The 15,978-nt window shown below is 49.5% G+C and overlaps 1 protein-coding gene across 6 annotated transcripts in view; it reads left to right on the top strand.

The window, feature by feature from the left end:
• STOX2 (storkhead box 2) overlaps positions 1 to 15,515 on the top strand; it is a 209,822-nt gene extending 194,307 nt beyond the window's left edge. For 4 of the 6 annotated variants that reach the window (XM_055131410.1, XM_004614688.2, XM_055131718.1 and 1 more), the window contains 2 exons: positions 1,153 to 3,421; positions 8,925 to 15,515. In XM_055131410.1, coding sequence (XP_054987385.1) covers positions 1,153 to 3,421; positions 8,925 to 9,120 — 2,465 coding nt within the window. In that variant the 3' untranslated portion in view covers positions 9,121 to 15,515. Of the gene's footprint in view, positions 1 to 1,152; positions 3,426 to 3,582; positions 3,735 to 8,924 lie in introns of those variants that run through there. The other 2 variants (XM_055131531.1, XM_055131585.1) reach the window with 2 other exon arrangements.
• Positions 15,516 to 15,978: the final 463 nt, after the last annotated feature.

Raw genomic sequence — 15,978 nt, 5'->3', positions numbered from 1 at the left:
CACAGCAGCTAACACCTTTCTGAGCCCAGCTCTGGCCCGTAATGCCCTGTGCTTCAGGGAACCATCTTCCCTAGAGAACTCTAGACCGTGAATGAGGTTTCCCTGTCATGTGATAACACTGTGGCTTTGGAAAATAAGTAAGAGTCTGCTTTGGGGGCATACTAAAAAATAACCCTGTCTGAGGGGCTGAGGTACCCAGTGGGATTCCTCAGATATGAGGGAGGAGGTTCAACATGGCAGCGCCCATAGATGCGGTGTCTGGGGGAGGGTCCTCTTCAGATCCGAGGTGGGAGATTCAACATGGCAGCGCCCATAGATGCGGTGTCTGGGGGAGGGTCCTCTTCAGATCCGAGGTGGGAGATTCAACATGGCAGCGCCCACAGATGCGGTGTCTGGGGGAGGGTCCTCTTCAGATCCGAGGTGGGAGATTCAACATGGCAGCGCCCACAGATGCGGTGTCTGGGGGAGGGTCCTCTTCAGATCCGAGGTGGGAGATTCAACATGGCAGCGCCCATAGATGCGGTGTCTGGGGGAGGGTCCTCTTCAGATCCGAGGTAGGAGATTCAACATGGCAGTGCCCATAGATGTGGTGTCTGGGGAGGTTTTTCTAAAGATCTGAAGTGGGAGATTCAACATGGCAGCGCCCATAGATGTGGTGTGGGGGGGAGGGTCCTCTTATCTGAGGTGGAAGATTCAACATGGCAGCGCCCATAGATGTGTTGTTCGGAAAGGGGTCCACTTCAGATGAGGCAGGAAATTGAACATGGTGGCGCCCATGGATATGGTGTCTGGGGGAGGGTCCTCTTCAGACCTAAGGTGGGAAATCCAACATGGCAGTGCCCAGAGATGAGGTACCTAGGGTAAGGTTTGCTTCCAGGCTTTGCAACAGGGAGAGAGAGACTATGTCTGGGCTCTTCCTTGTCTTCTATGTTGCTGGGGAGTGGGAGGAGTGGGGGGAGGGGCTTATCATCTCTTCCCAAAGATCCCCCCTCCACAGACCATTCCGGGAAGACTTAGGGTTGGGATGGAGGAGGTGGTGTGGTGGGGACCCTCCACCCTCAGTTCCACTGCAACATCAGCCATCCACAAGCCCGTTCCCACTTCTTTCCTGTGACTTCTCTTTTTCTTGCCTCCCCGTCTTTTGGGCTTTAGGTGTTCCCACCCCAAGCCAAGAGATTCTCCGACACACACTGAACACTCTGGTGCGGGAGCGGAAGATCTACCCGACTCCCGAGGGCTACTTCATCGTGACCCCGCAGACTTACTTCATCACTCCCTCCCTCATAAGAACTAACAGTAAATGGTACCATTTGGACGAGAGGATCCCAGACCCCTCCCAGTGCACCTCCCCACAGCCCAGCACCCTCACCCCCTCGGCCTCGGGCTGCATCCGGGAGAGGACCTTGCCCCGGAACCACTGCGACTCCTGTCACTGCTGCCGGGAAGACGCACACAGCATGCACGCCTCCACGCTGCAGAGGAAGTTCGCCAAGGACTGCAAGGACCCCTACGGCCCACCGCCCCTCTGCCAGGTGCCGCCCCCCGAGAAGAGCAAAAGCACAGTGAACTTCTCCTACAAGGCCGAGACCCTCTCCAAACCCAAGGAGGGCGAGAAGCAGTCCAAGAAGTTCGGGCTCAAGTTGTTCCGGCTGAGTTTCAAGAAGGACAAGACCAAGCAGCTGGCCAACTTCTCGGCCCAGTTCCCCCCCGAGGAGTGGCCCCTGCGAGACGAGGACACGCCCACCACCATCCCGCGGGAGGTGGAGATGGAGATCATCCGGCGCATCAACCCCGACCTGACGGTGGAGAACGTCATGCGGCACACGGCCCTCATGAAGAAGCTGGAGGAGGAGAAGGCGCATCGCAGCAAGGCGGGCTCGTCCGCCCACCACAGCGGCCGGAGCAAAAAGAGCCGGACGCACCGCAAGTCCCACGGCAAGTCGAGGTCCCACAGCAAGACGCGGGTGTCCAAAGGGGACCCGTCCGAGGGCTCCCACCTGGAGATCCCCGGGGACCGCGAGTACGACTTCTGCGACCCCGTGACCCGGGCGCCGCGGGAGGGCTGCTTTATCATCGAGCACAAAGGCGACAGCTTCATCATGCACAGCAACACCATCCTCGAGTCCCATTTCCCCATGACCCCCGAGTGGGACGTGTCCGGGGAGCTGGCCAAAAGGAGAACGGAGATGCCCTTTCCGGAACCTTCCAGGGGCAGCGCCCACTCCAGGGTGCACCGGAGCCACAGTCACACGCAGGACCGGAGGTCGCGGAACGAGCGGTCCAGCAAAGCCAAGGAGCGGTCCAGATCCATGGACAACTCCAAGGGGCCCCTGGGCACGTCTTCCTTGGGGACGCCCGAAGAGCTGGCGGAAGGCTGCAGCCAGGACGACCCGACCCCTGGCCAGTCGTACGTCGACGACAGTACTTTGAGGCCGGCGCAGACGGTCTCCCTCCCCAGGGTGCACGTGCTGTCCACCGGCTACAAAGAGGTGTGTCTTCCGGAAATCGTCGGTGGCAGCAAAGAACCTTCCGGAAGCTGCAGCCTTTTGGAGCCAGGCAAGCCCGCCGTGGAAGCTTTGCCTTCATACGGCGAGCTCAGCCCCTGCCCGGCAAAGGCGAGCACAGACGACTACTTCCAGTGCAATACCTCCAGCGAGACCGTGCTCACGGCGCCGTCCCCTCTGGGCAAGAACAAAGAGGACCACGACACGCTGACTTTAACGGAAGGGGTGAAAAAGCTGCCCCTGTCCGACAGGCAGACCCCCCACTCCTCCCGGGAGCCTGCGGGACATAAGGAGGAGTCTCCCAAAGGGCCAGGCGGGGGCCCGGCCACGGTGGGAACGGGGGCCGACGGGCTGGTCAACGGGCGCCTGGCCCCGCACCACGGCGCAGAGTCCAGCAGCCTGGACAAGAGGAAAGAGATTTTCAGCAAAGACACCCTGTTCAAACCCCTTCACAGCACCTTGTCTGTCAACAGCTACCACAAGTCGAGCCTGTCCCTCCTCAAATCCCACCCCAAGGCCCCCGGCGACCCGCTGTCGGGGCGGGGCGAGAAGCTGGAAGCCTCGTTGATGGGGTCCACGGGGGCGCAAGCCGGGCCGGCCTCCCAGCGCCAGCAGGAGCCCGGGGGGAACCAGGAGGCCTCGTTCGACTATTACAACGTCTCCGATGATGACGACTCGGAGGAAGGGGCCAACAAAAACGCAGAGGAGGAGAAGAACCGAGACGCCGTGGGTACCATGCAGTGGCTTCTGGAGCGGGAGAAGGAGAGGGACTTGCAGAGGAAGTTCGAGAAGAACCTCACGCTCATGGCCCCCAAAGAAACAGACAGCAACAGCAGCCAGAGGGCCACGCACTCGGCCCGCCTGGACAGCATGGACAGCAGCAGCATCACCGTGGACAGTGGCTTCAACTCGCCACGGTAGGGAGCCCCGGTGCCCACTTTCTGGGCCTTCTCCACTGAGCCCAACCCCACAGCCCTTCCCCAGGTGGTTCTGGTCTCACAGTCTTGGGGCTGTGTGTGTGTGGGGACACGTGGGGGAGCTATCCCGGTTAACACTCTGTTTCTGACTTCTTTTTCAGGAATTGAGAAACCAGGTTTCTGCAGCTGTAGAGGTCACCAATCTGGACTGGTGGGTTGGCCCCCCATCCCTCAAACTGGCCCCAGCCCCATCTAGATGCTTTTAAGACCCACATCATGCCAGTTCATTTGGCTTCTGTATTGCTGGTGCCACTGTGTCAATCAAACGAGTTGTTTTTTTTTTTGCTCTGGTTCTATACATTTTTTTTTTCCATAGTGACTTTGGGAAGAGAATGGGTAATTATTGGAAGGAAGGGAAGAATTGCAGGTGTTAGGAAGGAAGGGAAGAATTGCAGGTGTTAGGGGGGATTTGATTGACTCTAGCATGGAGTTGATGGAGGTTATTATTGATAGAGGTCCCCACTAGTGAGAGATAATAGTCTCAACCGCTGTTTGGCGGATGAGCGGCTCTGGCCATTCTCATCCTCACACCCCCTGCTCATACACCTATGTTTCACCTCTCCAGGGCCCGAAGAAATATAACCTTATTCTCACCTGGAGGGTTTCATGCCCTTTACTCTGCTACCATGGACCAGCCTTGCTCTTTCTTCACCAGCCAAATTCATAAGGATCCATGGCAACCCCGTAATCTGTTTCTTCCTTTTAGTGGGTGACCCAACAAAAGTGACAGGCGGGGAGTGTGCCCACCCAGAGGTCACGGGCTCCGGGGCTTCGGGTGCGAAAACCAGCCTGTACCACTTCCTGTTTTCTCTCCTTCACTCTTCCTTCTCCTCAAAGACCAACTTGGGACCTAATTCTCCTTCTGAATTCTACTCCAGATTGGTGACTCTGAGACGCAGAAATGCTGTTGGGACATGGGCGTTTCTCACTGTGATTCACAAGATTTTACCACGTTTAATAATTTTAACTGGTACTCAGACAGGCTTGTGTCTGCCATGTATTTATTTTCATTATGAAGAGTCAGAATAAGTTCTTTTATGACCATTTCACTGTATCTGTGAATATTTTGGAGGCAGAATATTCCAAAAGCAGAACTGAGAATTAATCTGCATGTCCCATGTTAGGGTTTTTGTTATTTCTTCAAGGGCTACTTCTTTATTGTTGTTTGTTGTTATTGCTATTATTATTATTAGCGCCTGTAACCTTTGTTCTGAGTTAACATGTGTGTGGAAGCCCAGTGCCTCAGCAGGCCACAAAGATGGCACTCTGGGTACAGTGAGTAGGCGACCAGGATCCTAAGTCTCTTATCTGTCCCTAAGGGATCCCCTAAGGGATTTCAGGGAATTATGGGCTCCGTCTGAAAACTACTGGTTGACTTACTCCTGACATTTCTAAGAAATCATTTTTGCCAAGTGTCTTTCTATCCCCACTCAAATTTTGATTAAGCAGTTATGATCTTGATAGGTTTCTTCCTGCTTCCCTTTCTTCCTCTACCTTTCCTCACTCATTACCATATGGCTATGGATTCCAGACTTGTAGTCTGGTCACTGGGACACCCACGACGGCAATGGAAAGCCTTCTCTGCACCTGTCTCTGCTCCTGTCTTCAGTTCTCCCCTGGTCTCACAATTTCCCCCAGCAGCTTCCAGCCCTGGGCTTTGCCCTCCTGGTCCCTGGGTGTCTGGGACTGAGAAGGCATTGAGGGGAGTTTCATGGGTTCCAACACAAAGCATAGTTTTGAAAGTTTATGAAAAAAATTACACAATCGGTAAGCCAGCGTCTCCACAGGATGTGTGATGATCTTCGATATAGGGCTGTCGCACCGAGAATTGATGAATTCTTGAAATTCACTATTTCCTGAAGTAAGTGTATTTATGTTTTCTTCCTCATGGGCCATGCATCGAATGCTTCGTCATGGTGGAACTGAAGGACCTTGAAGGGGACAATGACATCTTACTTCCACCCTGGGCCTGGCTATTGTTATTACATAGAACCTATTCGGGATGAATAAGTCACCCCGAATTTTCATGCAGTTAGAGAAGTTTCAGAATCATTCCTATGGGACCCCTTTTCTATAGAATTGTTTGGCTAGTTTCTGAAGCCTGAGGATAGTTTGAAAGAAGATTTTACTTAGGGAGACTTTTTATCCCCAGCATGGAGAGTTTCTTAGCTAAAAAGCATGATCAAAATGATATTTCTTCAGGGCTGGAGGACTCACAGATCTTTGGGGTGCCATTTATTCAGATCTTCCATCATTCACTGAGCTGCTGAGATCTGACAGGAACACAAAAATGGTGAGCTTGTCCACACTAGGGGTTCTATACTTTTTCAGCCACAGTCCTTCAGGGCCTTGCCAGGAAGACCTGATTTCATTTCCAAACTGAGGCCCTAAACTAGTGGAAATGGTGGGGTGCAAGGCTGTAGGACTAGGTGGACCCAGGGAAGACACATCTACGGGAGGGTCTGCTGGGTCTTCTGTCTCTGAACTCCAGCAATCTTGTCACCCTCACAAACCTTTTTTGTTTGTTTGTCTTGGAGGGCCACACCCAGCAGTGCTCTGTGCTCAGGGATCACTCTTGGCAGGCTGGGGTTGGGGGGGGTGGGTGGGGGAATATGGATGGATGCTGGGGATCAAATCTAGGTCAATCACATGCAAAGCAGACACCCGACCACTGTACTATTGCTCCAGCTGCTATGAACATAACACAATTTATGACATGTCAGTCTCACATGCGTTGTATCCCACTAAGTGTAACCCATTTGCAGATGTTTATCATCTCTACTAAAAGTTTGATTTCCATCCATTGCCATACACTTGACCCCTGCTCACCCATTTTGGAAATCTCTTCAACCCATGACCCGAGGCGTCCATTTTGGTGTCGGGGGTCAAACCTAGGGCTTTACACTTGCAAGGCAAGTGCTTTACCACTGAGCTATGTCCCTGTCCTGGAAATCTTACTTTGTGCCCATCTTTCACTCAAAAGAAGAAAGGAAGACCCAAGACAGAACTTTTCGATTTGGGCACTATTCATGGCTCACACACCAGCTGCGTGAATGTTTTCATCTTCCCATCCAGAACCCTCCATGACTAGCACATTCTCTCCCTGTGAGTACAATACTAATGCAACCTACTCTATGAAGGCTTATAGTACAGCAAACACGAGTGTGGGGTCGGAGCCATACTACAGTTGACCTGGGTTTGATCCCTGGCACCCATATGGTCCACCTGAGTGCAGATCCAAGAGCACTACTGGGTGTGCCCTGAGCAGTACTGAACACTACTGGGTGTTCCCCCCACTGCCAACACACACACACATGTAAATATACACACACACATGCACATGCCCCCCATATGCTCATACACATGTGCACACGCCCACACACACAAGCATATGCACACATACCCATGGACACATACACACATAAACATGCACACACATGCACACACACATGCCCACACATGCACATACACATGCACACACACTCGCACACACACAACATGCCCACAGTGCTCACAGAGGTGAGAGTCTCGGGGAGTGCACACCGCTCCCAGCTCGATGATCAGCTGTGAAGCTTTGTATTGGGGTGTCCGGGACCGGCAGGCACCTGATTCATGTGAACCTGAACTGGGCCTCAAGGGCTGCTTTTGAAATAGCCCCCCAAATGCAGTGGTCTGTAGAAAAGGTGTCACTCATGAGCTAGAGAACCTCACAGCCACTTCAGGAGTGACGGGCCTTACACGCCAGAGGTGCCAGCTGGCCGGCTTTCCAGTGCACACACTCTCACGAAGCTCCACTTGGCTGCTCAGTGGAGAGTCCACCCATAAACCCTCCCGGCTTATAGATGAGGGCCACGAGCCTGTCTGAATACACCCCTCTGCTCCTGTCCCAAGCCTGTCCCTCTGCCATGGTGCTAACACTCATTTCATAAGGGAAGGAGAAAGGCAGGAAAGTGGGTCAAATCTGGCCCTTCCCAGCCTCCTGGAAGGATGTTCTGGAGTCCAGCTTTCCCTGAGAACAATGGAAGAATTAGACTTATTTCTAGACAACTTCGGGAGCTTCCCTCTGGTTTCCAGAAAGGTCTGGTTATCTGTTTCGTAATTGGTGGGAAAATCTCCTGTGAATCAGTGAATATTTTAATTCTTGATGAGAAGCAAACTTTAGATCAAAGGAACTTTGGTTAGAGTGACCGGTTAGGGGAACGGCTCAGATCTAGCACTGAGAATGAACTGCTGTGTGTTGAGGAGGGGGAAGAGAGAGAGGCAGAAAACTGGGGGCTTATAGTATTGTCATACGGGTCCACCAGTCACAGCAGGAAGTTGGTTATAGGGGACCCATTCCCTACAGAGACTGTTTTATAAGCCTTGCACCTATTCAATCTGATGAATGTTTTTTGTTTGTTTTTAACTTGGATTTGGGGCCACACCTGGTGATGCTCAGGGGTTATTCCTGACTCAGCATTCAGTAATTACTCCTGGTGGTACTCAGGGGACCATGTAGGTCAATCTGGTTGGCCGTGTGCAAGGCAAGTATCCTACCCGCTATCCTATTGCTTGGGCCCCTGGGGGATATTCTGAGCACGATTATGATTTCTTCAGTGTCCTTAGAAGCAGATATATTTCTTTCTACCATTTTAAACCCCTTGAACATGAAACCAGCCTGGTTCTCATTAATTAGTTAAGAAAGCTTCTTTCTGTTGCCCCTACACACCTGAGCAATGAAGAAGGGGTCTGACTCTTTGGAACAACAGAGTCAACTCCCATGTTTCTAATTTGGGAAAATGCAGAGGGAAATTGAGAGTCTGACTCTCTTTCACCACCCCAACTTTATAAGAAGTCTTAAAAAAATAAAGTATTTCTTTCAAAACTGGGGCTTGCAGGGAGTGGGAGGGGGTGGAGAGGAAGTTAGATGTAGCTTTCGCAAATGAATGTGGTGGGGTGGTGGGAGAGGGTAGATTCTTTATCTACAAATACAGAGTGTTTTAACTAAATGGTAAGCATTAGAAGCAGAGGGGTGGGATGCTGGGAAACAAAGGTGGGAAATTAGCTATTGGTATGCCAGAATCAAATGAGTGAGAACAAACTCCAGATCACTCAAAGGTAGAATTACTGGGCGTTTCAAAGGAGAGTTAGACTCACACAGTTCCAGTGCGGAAAGAAATCATTATTTATTCTGTTTCCAAGGAGTCTTTTCATGAATGGATGTGATTGGTATCCAGTGCTGGATGCTGTCTTGGTGACCAAGGAAGGGGAAGGCATGTGAAGAGCAAGTCCCCGTAGGAAATCCTGCCTTTGGTCTCAGGGGTGGTTGGGAGCCCCATCGTGGAGGTGTTGATGTGAGTCATCAGCCCGAGAGGGACCCTCCGAGGAGGAGACCCATTAGCTCCATCACTGGGGCTCCCGTGATTTCTCTCCCCAACACAACAAACCCTCTTTACTCTTGTAGCACTCGGGAGAGCCTGGCTTCCAACACGTCAAGCATCGTGGAGAGTAACCGCCGTCAGAACCCGACCCTGAGCCCAGCCCATGGTGGAGGTGGGCCGGCCTTCAGCTTCCGAGCGAGCACAGACGCCCCCACCAATGAGGCCGAGAAATTACAGAAACCTTCCAACTGCTTGCAGGCTTCTGTGACTAGCGTGTGATGGTTCTTCTGCCTCCGATCTCCTGTCTCATTCGATCCAGCCAAGTTTACGACACTGGGACTGATGTTTACATCTTTGGAAAGACAAGCATCTCAACCACAGTTTTCGTGTTCACCTAAACTGTGCTGCTAAATAGGCTAAGGCAAAAACAAAACAGAAACACAAAAATCTTTATTTCAAAGTATTGCTTTTCAATTTATGGCTCTGTAGCAACTGACTAGCAGTAGGGTGATATGTATACTTTTGCTTCACTAATTGTAACTGAGCACACATAGGGAAGTCGACACACTGTACGTGTGATATGCATTTCAATGTCATGCCGTTGCCAATTCCTTTTTCAAATGCCACAGGTGCGTGTTGCTACCAACCTCTGGTTGGATGGTACCGCAGAACTGATCCTTGACACTTCCCAAACAAATAACGAAAGCCACTATGAAATGTCACATACAAGGGTCCACTGTGGGGGAAATCAATGCCAAACTGACAGAAGAAACCCAGCCCATTATGTGTCTGAGTCATTGGGACATCAGTCATTTTTCACTGTGAGTTCTCGTGACCCAGGTTTCTAAGGAGCCCGTGGAAGTGTGTGAGAAGGGGTCTCGATCGGAGTACGGGAGTGTTTGTTTTCAGGATTCTTGTCTTACGTGTACCAGATGCTTACATGTCTGATTTTTAACCTTCCATAATCACCAACAGGAATATAGGCCTTTGAATCTGAAGTGGACAGAGGAAAGACAGGCCCAGCCTGGCCGGGAGCCCACCACTGAGAGATGGAGAGGTAATGTGGAATTTTAAAAGGTGTCAATCAGATATGTCAGGAAGGAAATTTCCTCCTTATAATATTTAGGATGATCCTCTCTTCCTAAAATAGATACTGATAATTAGTTTGTTTAAAAGCAACATGTTCTTTGTGATACAAATGAAGAGTATGGGCTGAGGATGTTATTCTTTCTAATGGAAGGACATAAATCTATTTTATGTAGTTTTAAATAGAATGCCTAAATTAGGCTATGGGAAATAATTTTTAGTGGTTCTAGGAAAGAGCAAAATTAGGGAGTTGAACTTCAGGCCTTTTATTCCTGGAAAGATATCTATAGAGAAAACTTTAAAATAATTTTTGATTAGAAATATACATGTGACCATTTAATTAACAACAGAATTGTGCTCATTCTGCAAGAATAGTATAATTCTAACTTGCACTCCTCTAAAATTGATCAAAATAACAATTATGCATACCTGACTATGCCAGAAGAATGTTTACAACTACTTTGTAACCAATTTCAGGAGGGATTTTAACATCAGATCGATAATTCTTAGCCCAAGTTATTTCTAAAGGGTTTGTTAACATTTTGGTTTGGATTTTGAAGTCATGTTGGATACAGAGATTCTCAGCAGCAAAATCAAAAACAAAAACCCTATTACAAAAATAAAATTAAGCTTCAACTTTATAAGAAAGAGACTTTTCCAAGTTCCCATGTTTGCAGGTTGGAGAGATGATACAGGCAGGGATTAAGAGCCCCACTCTGCACAGAACCAACCCGAGTTTGATCTCCAGCACTACGGGCGGTCCTGAAGCACAGCCAAGAGTGATCCCTGAGCACCAAGCCAGGAGTAAGGCCTGAGTACAGCTGTGTGTGGCCCCAAAACCAAAACCACCACCACAACAAAAAAAGTAAAAAGTGGTCACATTTTATGAGAACAGTGGAATAAATTAGTACAAAATGAGAAATGATTTGCAAAAGGGTTGCATATAATATAAGCAAATGGCCTGATAGGTGGTTTTATCTCATTCAATGGAATGTAATATTTGGAGCCACATACCAAAACAAAAAAAAAAGAAAAAAGAATCAAAAATATTTTGAATATCCTGGAGTCTAGCCATTGGCATAAAAGCAGTAGGACCCTTGTGTCCCACTAGCTAGCTAGTACTCTGCTGTAAGATTGTAATTCTTGTTCTCATGTCCAGAGCGCCACTCAGTCGTGAGAAACGGAAGTTGGGTTGGGTCCAAGTGGACCATCAGTTTTACTACCGCTTCCTTCTTTGTGGTGCTTCGTGTGAAAGCGCCAGCATCTTGGCCGCTCCCACACCACTGAAATGGACTTTCAGGGCATGCCTCAGTTGCTCAGAAATGCACTCTTGGCCTCGTTGCTTCAGCATCTCCGGAGGACACAGCGGAGATACAGCAGAGAGACTGGGAACTCCATGTCTTTCTGTGGAGAATTGGCTACCAGGTGGTTCTGGCTCAGCTATCTCCTCCACCCTCAGAACTGTTCTCAGATGTTCATCATCTATCAGTTCCTAAACACTTACAACCCGGAAACCACACGTCAGTCTCTGGGTGAGCCATTCTCATAGTCTGCTGCTGTGGGGAAGGAAAACGTGAACTTTAAAATAGGAATTTGTCACGATTTCCCAAGAACTAGGTTTACAGAAGACATTCTTCAAATGCTGAGGGTCCTGGGCTCCATGATCCAAAAACTCCCTTAAAGAAACAGCCATTCGCATAGAAATGTTGGACTTGAAGGTGCTCCGAGGCCCACAGATGCTCTTAGGTTCTTTAGGCTGGTGGCCCCCTGGAGATTCTTGCCTGGGAGAGGGGAGGTGTGACGGGAAGCATGTGACACGTGTGTCCCAAAGGCGGGGTTCTCAGCGACCCGACAGTGGGACCCGCCCTAGCTTTTCCACCACCCTTTTCCTTCAAGGACACGGAAGCTCTGTGTGACGGGTTGGACCCCAGTCTTGGCTTGGAGAGTGTCCCCCCCACCCCCACCCCCAGGAAAGGCGGGTAGAACTCAGCCGGTGGAGAGCGTTCCACTTCCGAGGGGCAGCCAACTGTCTGCCTTTTGCACTTATGTATTAGTATGATACAGCCTGTTCCTTTCTGTAACTTTTATTTTTGCATATAACTACCTCCATAAATTTGATGAAGCAGCAGCCCTGCTTGCAGTGTATTGTTCAGCAGAACGAAGTCGCAACCTTCCTCCACCGAATTTAGGCCATGATGTCCTGTGTGTGCTCGAGCGTGTGTGTGTCTGTTCTGCGGGTGTCGATGTGGACTCCTGACTTGGGTGCTCCCATCGTTTTTCTTTGCTGGCCTTCTGTTCTCTTCAGACATCAAGCTCTCTCTCCTCTCATCCCCACAGAAGTGTGCTTGATCTCATGACATATGAAAGCAAGCTTCATTTTCCTCTCCCCACCTCTCCCCCCATCTCTGCTAGAAGGTCTCTCTAGCCAAGAGCCCAATTGGGAAACAGCCTTGAGTGAGCTACTCCTCAGGAAACCCAGATTCAGATTCTAGGTTTTCAGTCGCAGAAGACCAGAGAAATGGGGACTGCCGGTCAGGACCACGTTGGGTCTCCCAGCCCCACTCCTACACCACTTTCTCAAGCCCAAACTTGATTCTAGTTGCAAGCGCTGTGTGATGCGTTCACCACTTCTGAAAGTGATGGGTGTTCCATTTTATTTCTGTGGCACCTCTCAGGGGACCTCAGTGAGCATCTGGAAAGGGGAAGCTTATCAAATAGAGACAACCCATAGTAGAGGAGGAGGGGAGCTAGCTGGACCTCAATTCTCAATAAAAAAAAATTTTTTTTTTTTACAAATTCCTGCTTCTCTAATATTGGTGCAGCCCGAGTTCAGGAAGCAGAAATTGAAAGTTAGTTTGGAAGTAACAGTGCACAGAACACCAGCTTTTCCCGGGTCGCCCCTTTCATAAGCCAGCCAGCATTTCAGAAACATACATTTTAATGCTATTGCATACACCATGGGGAGAAAAGGTAAAACAGAACCATGTTTAGCGAACATGGAGGCATTGCTCCTTGTTTGTAGGTTGGCACTGTTTTGTAAAAATTCTACCCAGGATAAACCACTGATCACCACAAAGTGTACTTGAAAATAAAGTTTGTAACTGGAGCAAGATGCCTATTGCTTATAGCAGTACTCGAGTCTCAGAAGCCTCACCATTTGTACCAGGGGCAGTATTAGGTTCTTGATTGGAAACCAGCTGCCAGTCACGGCTTGGCCAGCTCAGTTGGGGATCTCTGAGTGTTTTCACTGCATTCAGAGTCACAGACAATTCCTGAAGCCGATCCTATTTCTAATACCCATACTTGACGTGAACAAGTTGAAGGAGTGACTTCAAGTTACCCAGAAAAGCCAGTGGCAGCTACCCTGGGTCTATCTCTGAGATAGACCCTCCCGGAAATTCCTACACACACGTGTTGCTGTTTTTCCAATGTGTGCTAATACAGTTAAAAAAAAAAAGCATCTCGGCACCTTTGCCCGTTTTCACTGGGAAGGTCCGTGCCGTTCCTCAGCCACGGCTCACTGCCGCCTCCCCCGGCAGTGACGCCTGAGCCCAGTCCACCCAAATTCCGTGGCCGGCAGAGCTCAGCGCTCAAGCGGTCGTCGGTGACGTTTCCTGTTGGGTTTCTTAGATTTCCCGTGCTGAAACACCGCCTGTCAGGAGCGTGGCTGCTTCTGGCAGTAGAAGGTGCGGAAGCAGAAATTCTCACTGACCACTTAATCCAGAACTCTCTACAGTGCTCCCGAGCACCACCGAAACCCAGAACTGTGTGTGCATTGTTGCGCCCTGCTGGGAAGGATCTGGATTTCTGAGGGAGCTCTTTGTTCTAAGGGTTTCCTCAGAGTTGGAGACGGGAGGCCCTTCACGGGCGCCTTCTCCACGGCCCCAGGCCACATGCCGGCAGCTCAATGCCGGGTGACGTGGCCGCCCCCTGCAGAGTGAGCTTCCCCCCTCCCCTCTCGAAGTCTGTACAGTCCTCCTACCTCCTGTCGAGGCGCCCAGAATTCTACTTGGGAGCGACTCCTCTGCACGTGTTCAGGGCTTGTGAAAGTCCGAACACGGGGAACGTGAACACTACAAGCCACATGGTTTTCCGAACCGTAGAGAACCTGGTCTGGCTTTAGGTTCATATAATAGGGCCAGCAAAGTGGTTGCCTCACACCCCCTCTTTGCCCGGTAATGTGAAAGAACCAGCTACGAGGCCATGTCCCTCTGCCAGGAGATTCTACAGGATTATAAAATCCAGCCATAGATATTTGTATCTAGGACACATTTCATGAGTGAGAGAGATTTTTTAAAAAGAAAGAAAAGAAACACCCATCATAAAAAAAAAAATCTCCTGGCATGTTTGCAAGAAGCATTGACACCTTCGTGCTAGAGTTCATCTTGTGTCTTGGGCATTTCAGAGAGAGAGAGAGAGTTTACGGGGGCTTCAACCGAGTCCAAGTTTTGCCTTTTCTTGGCCCTTGTTTTGAGGATGTAGAAGGCGTTGCTTTGCAAGGTTCCGCATTCTCCAAGGCTCAAAAGGGATTCGGTCTTCTTAGGGATGCCCGTTAGCAGGATCGGGGCTTTTGTGGTTCGGCCAGCTTCCCAGGTGAACGCACACAGGCCCCGCCCAGATGCGAGCGAGGTGGATCCCACGTGAGGCAGCAGTGGTTGCAGAAGCCCTAGTGGAAGGCTAGACGCTCGGCTGGTCTGTGTCCAGCCGCCTACCTCCCTGTCCTTAGGCTGATCTTGGCAGCCAGGCTGCCAGTAGATCTCAGACCTGAGCTCTCCCACCTCTGTCTCTGCAGTTACAGGAAATGAATCATGAAATAGACAGCCCAGCAGCTCCTCACCTTCTGAGGTGCTCCCTCCCCTCCCCCACCCCCGCCCCCGCCCCGCAGAGATATCAATGTGCCACCTTGGAGGGGCACAATGGCGCATGGTCTGGCACACACCATGGCCTCGAGCTGCTCTCGGGTCCCCTTCACAGACGTCTTGACAACAGCTACTAATTAAGGTCCTAACGAGTGGTTGACAGATACTACTTTCCAGAAAAAGAATTCACTTCCAACTATCAGTTTCAAGTGATCACAATTCTGCAGGTATCTTTCTCTGAGTGACTGAATGTGACTATTGCATCGGAGTAAATGAATTCAGAAGTGCAAGTGGAATTTGCTGTATGTTAGAAAGGGGTTTTGCAGCCAAGACTGCCTTGAATCAAATGTGTTTGCACTGAAAAAAAATTTAAATTACTTGGTCTCTGGTTGCTGTAAAGGCCATCCAAGATGGATGTTCTGTTTATATTGTATAGTATTTCATATGAAATAATTACAGTTCATGAAATGTCTTCCCTAATGTTACTGATTTATAACAGCACATTTGTAACCTGGTTTTTATCGTCGGTGTACCATATTGTAAATGATGATTACTTGTCATGCTTAGTATAATAACTTAAAAGAAAAAAAGCACAGGGATTTTTGTAAGTCTATATTTGAAAGTCCCTCCATATGGTAATATTGTGTTCATGTTGTTTATGTAGTGTTGTGTGAAATATCCATTTTGGATTGTGTTACTTTTTAAGATATTAAATAACATTTCGTTATATGTCTAAGTGGATTTCTTTTTGGTACTTGAAAGTAAAGACTGTGAGATTGAGGTCTTAGAACGAATACGGCTAGTTAACCCACTTTCTTGCTTGCTTGCTTTCATTCTTTCTTTTTCTTTCTCTTTCTCTCTCCTTCCTTCCTTCCTTCCTTCCTTCCTTCCTTCCTTCCTTCCTTCCTTCCTTCCTTCCTTTCATTTTTCTCTTTCTCCTTCCTTCCTTCCTTCCTTCCTTCCTTTCTTTCTTTCTTTCTTTCTTTCTTTCTTTCTTTCTTTCTTTCTTTCTTTCTTTCTTTCTTTCTTTCTTTCTTTCTTTCTTTCTTTCTTTCCTTTTTGGGTTACACCCAGCAATGCTCAGATGTTACTCTGCACTCAGAAATTACTCCTGGTGGTGCTCAGGGAACCCTATGGGATGCTGGGGATCGGACCTGGGTCAGTCATTGCAAGGCAAATGCCCTCCCCGCTG

Source organism: Sorex araneus, chromosome 1 (assembly GCF_027595985.1).
Source record: "Sorex araneus isolate mSorAra2 chromosome 1, mSorAra2.pri, whole genome shotgun sequence".
NCBI classification, from domain to species: domain Eukaryota; kingdom Metazoa; phylum Chordata; class Mammalia; order Eulipotyphla; family Soricidae; genus Sorex; species Sorex araneus.
Note: the sequence above shows the minus strand (reverse complement) of the source record. Positions and strands in the feature narration are given on the sequence as shown.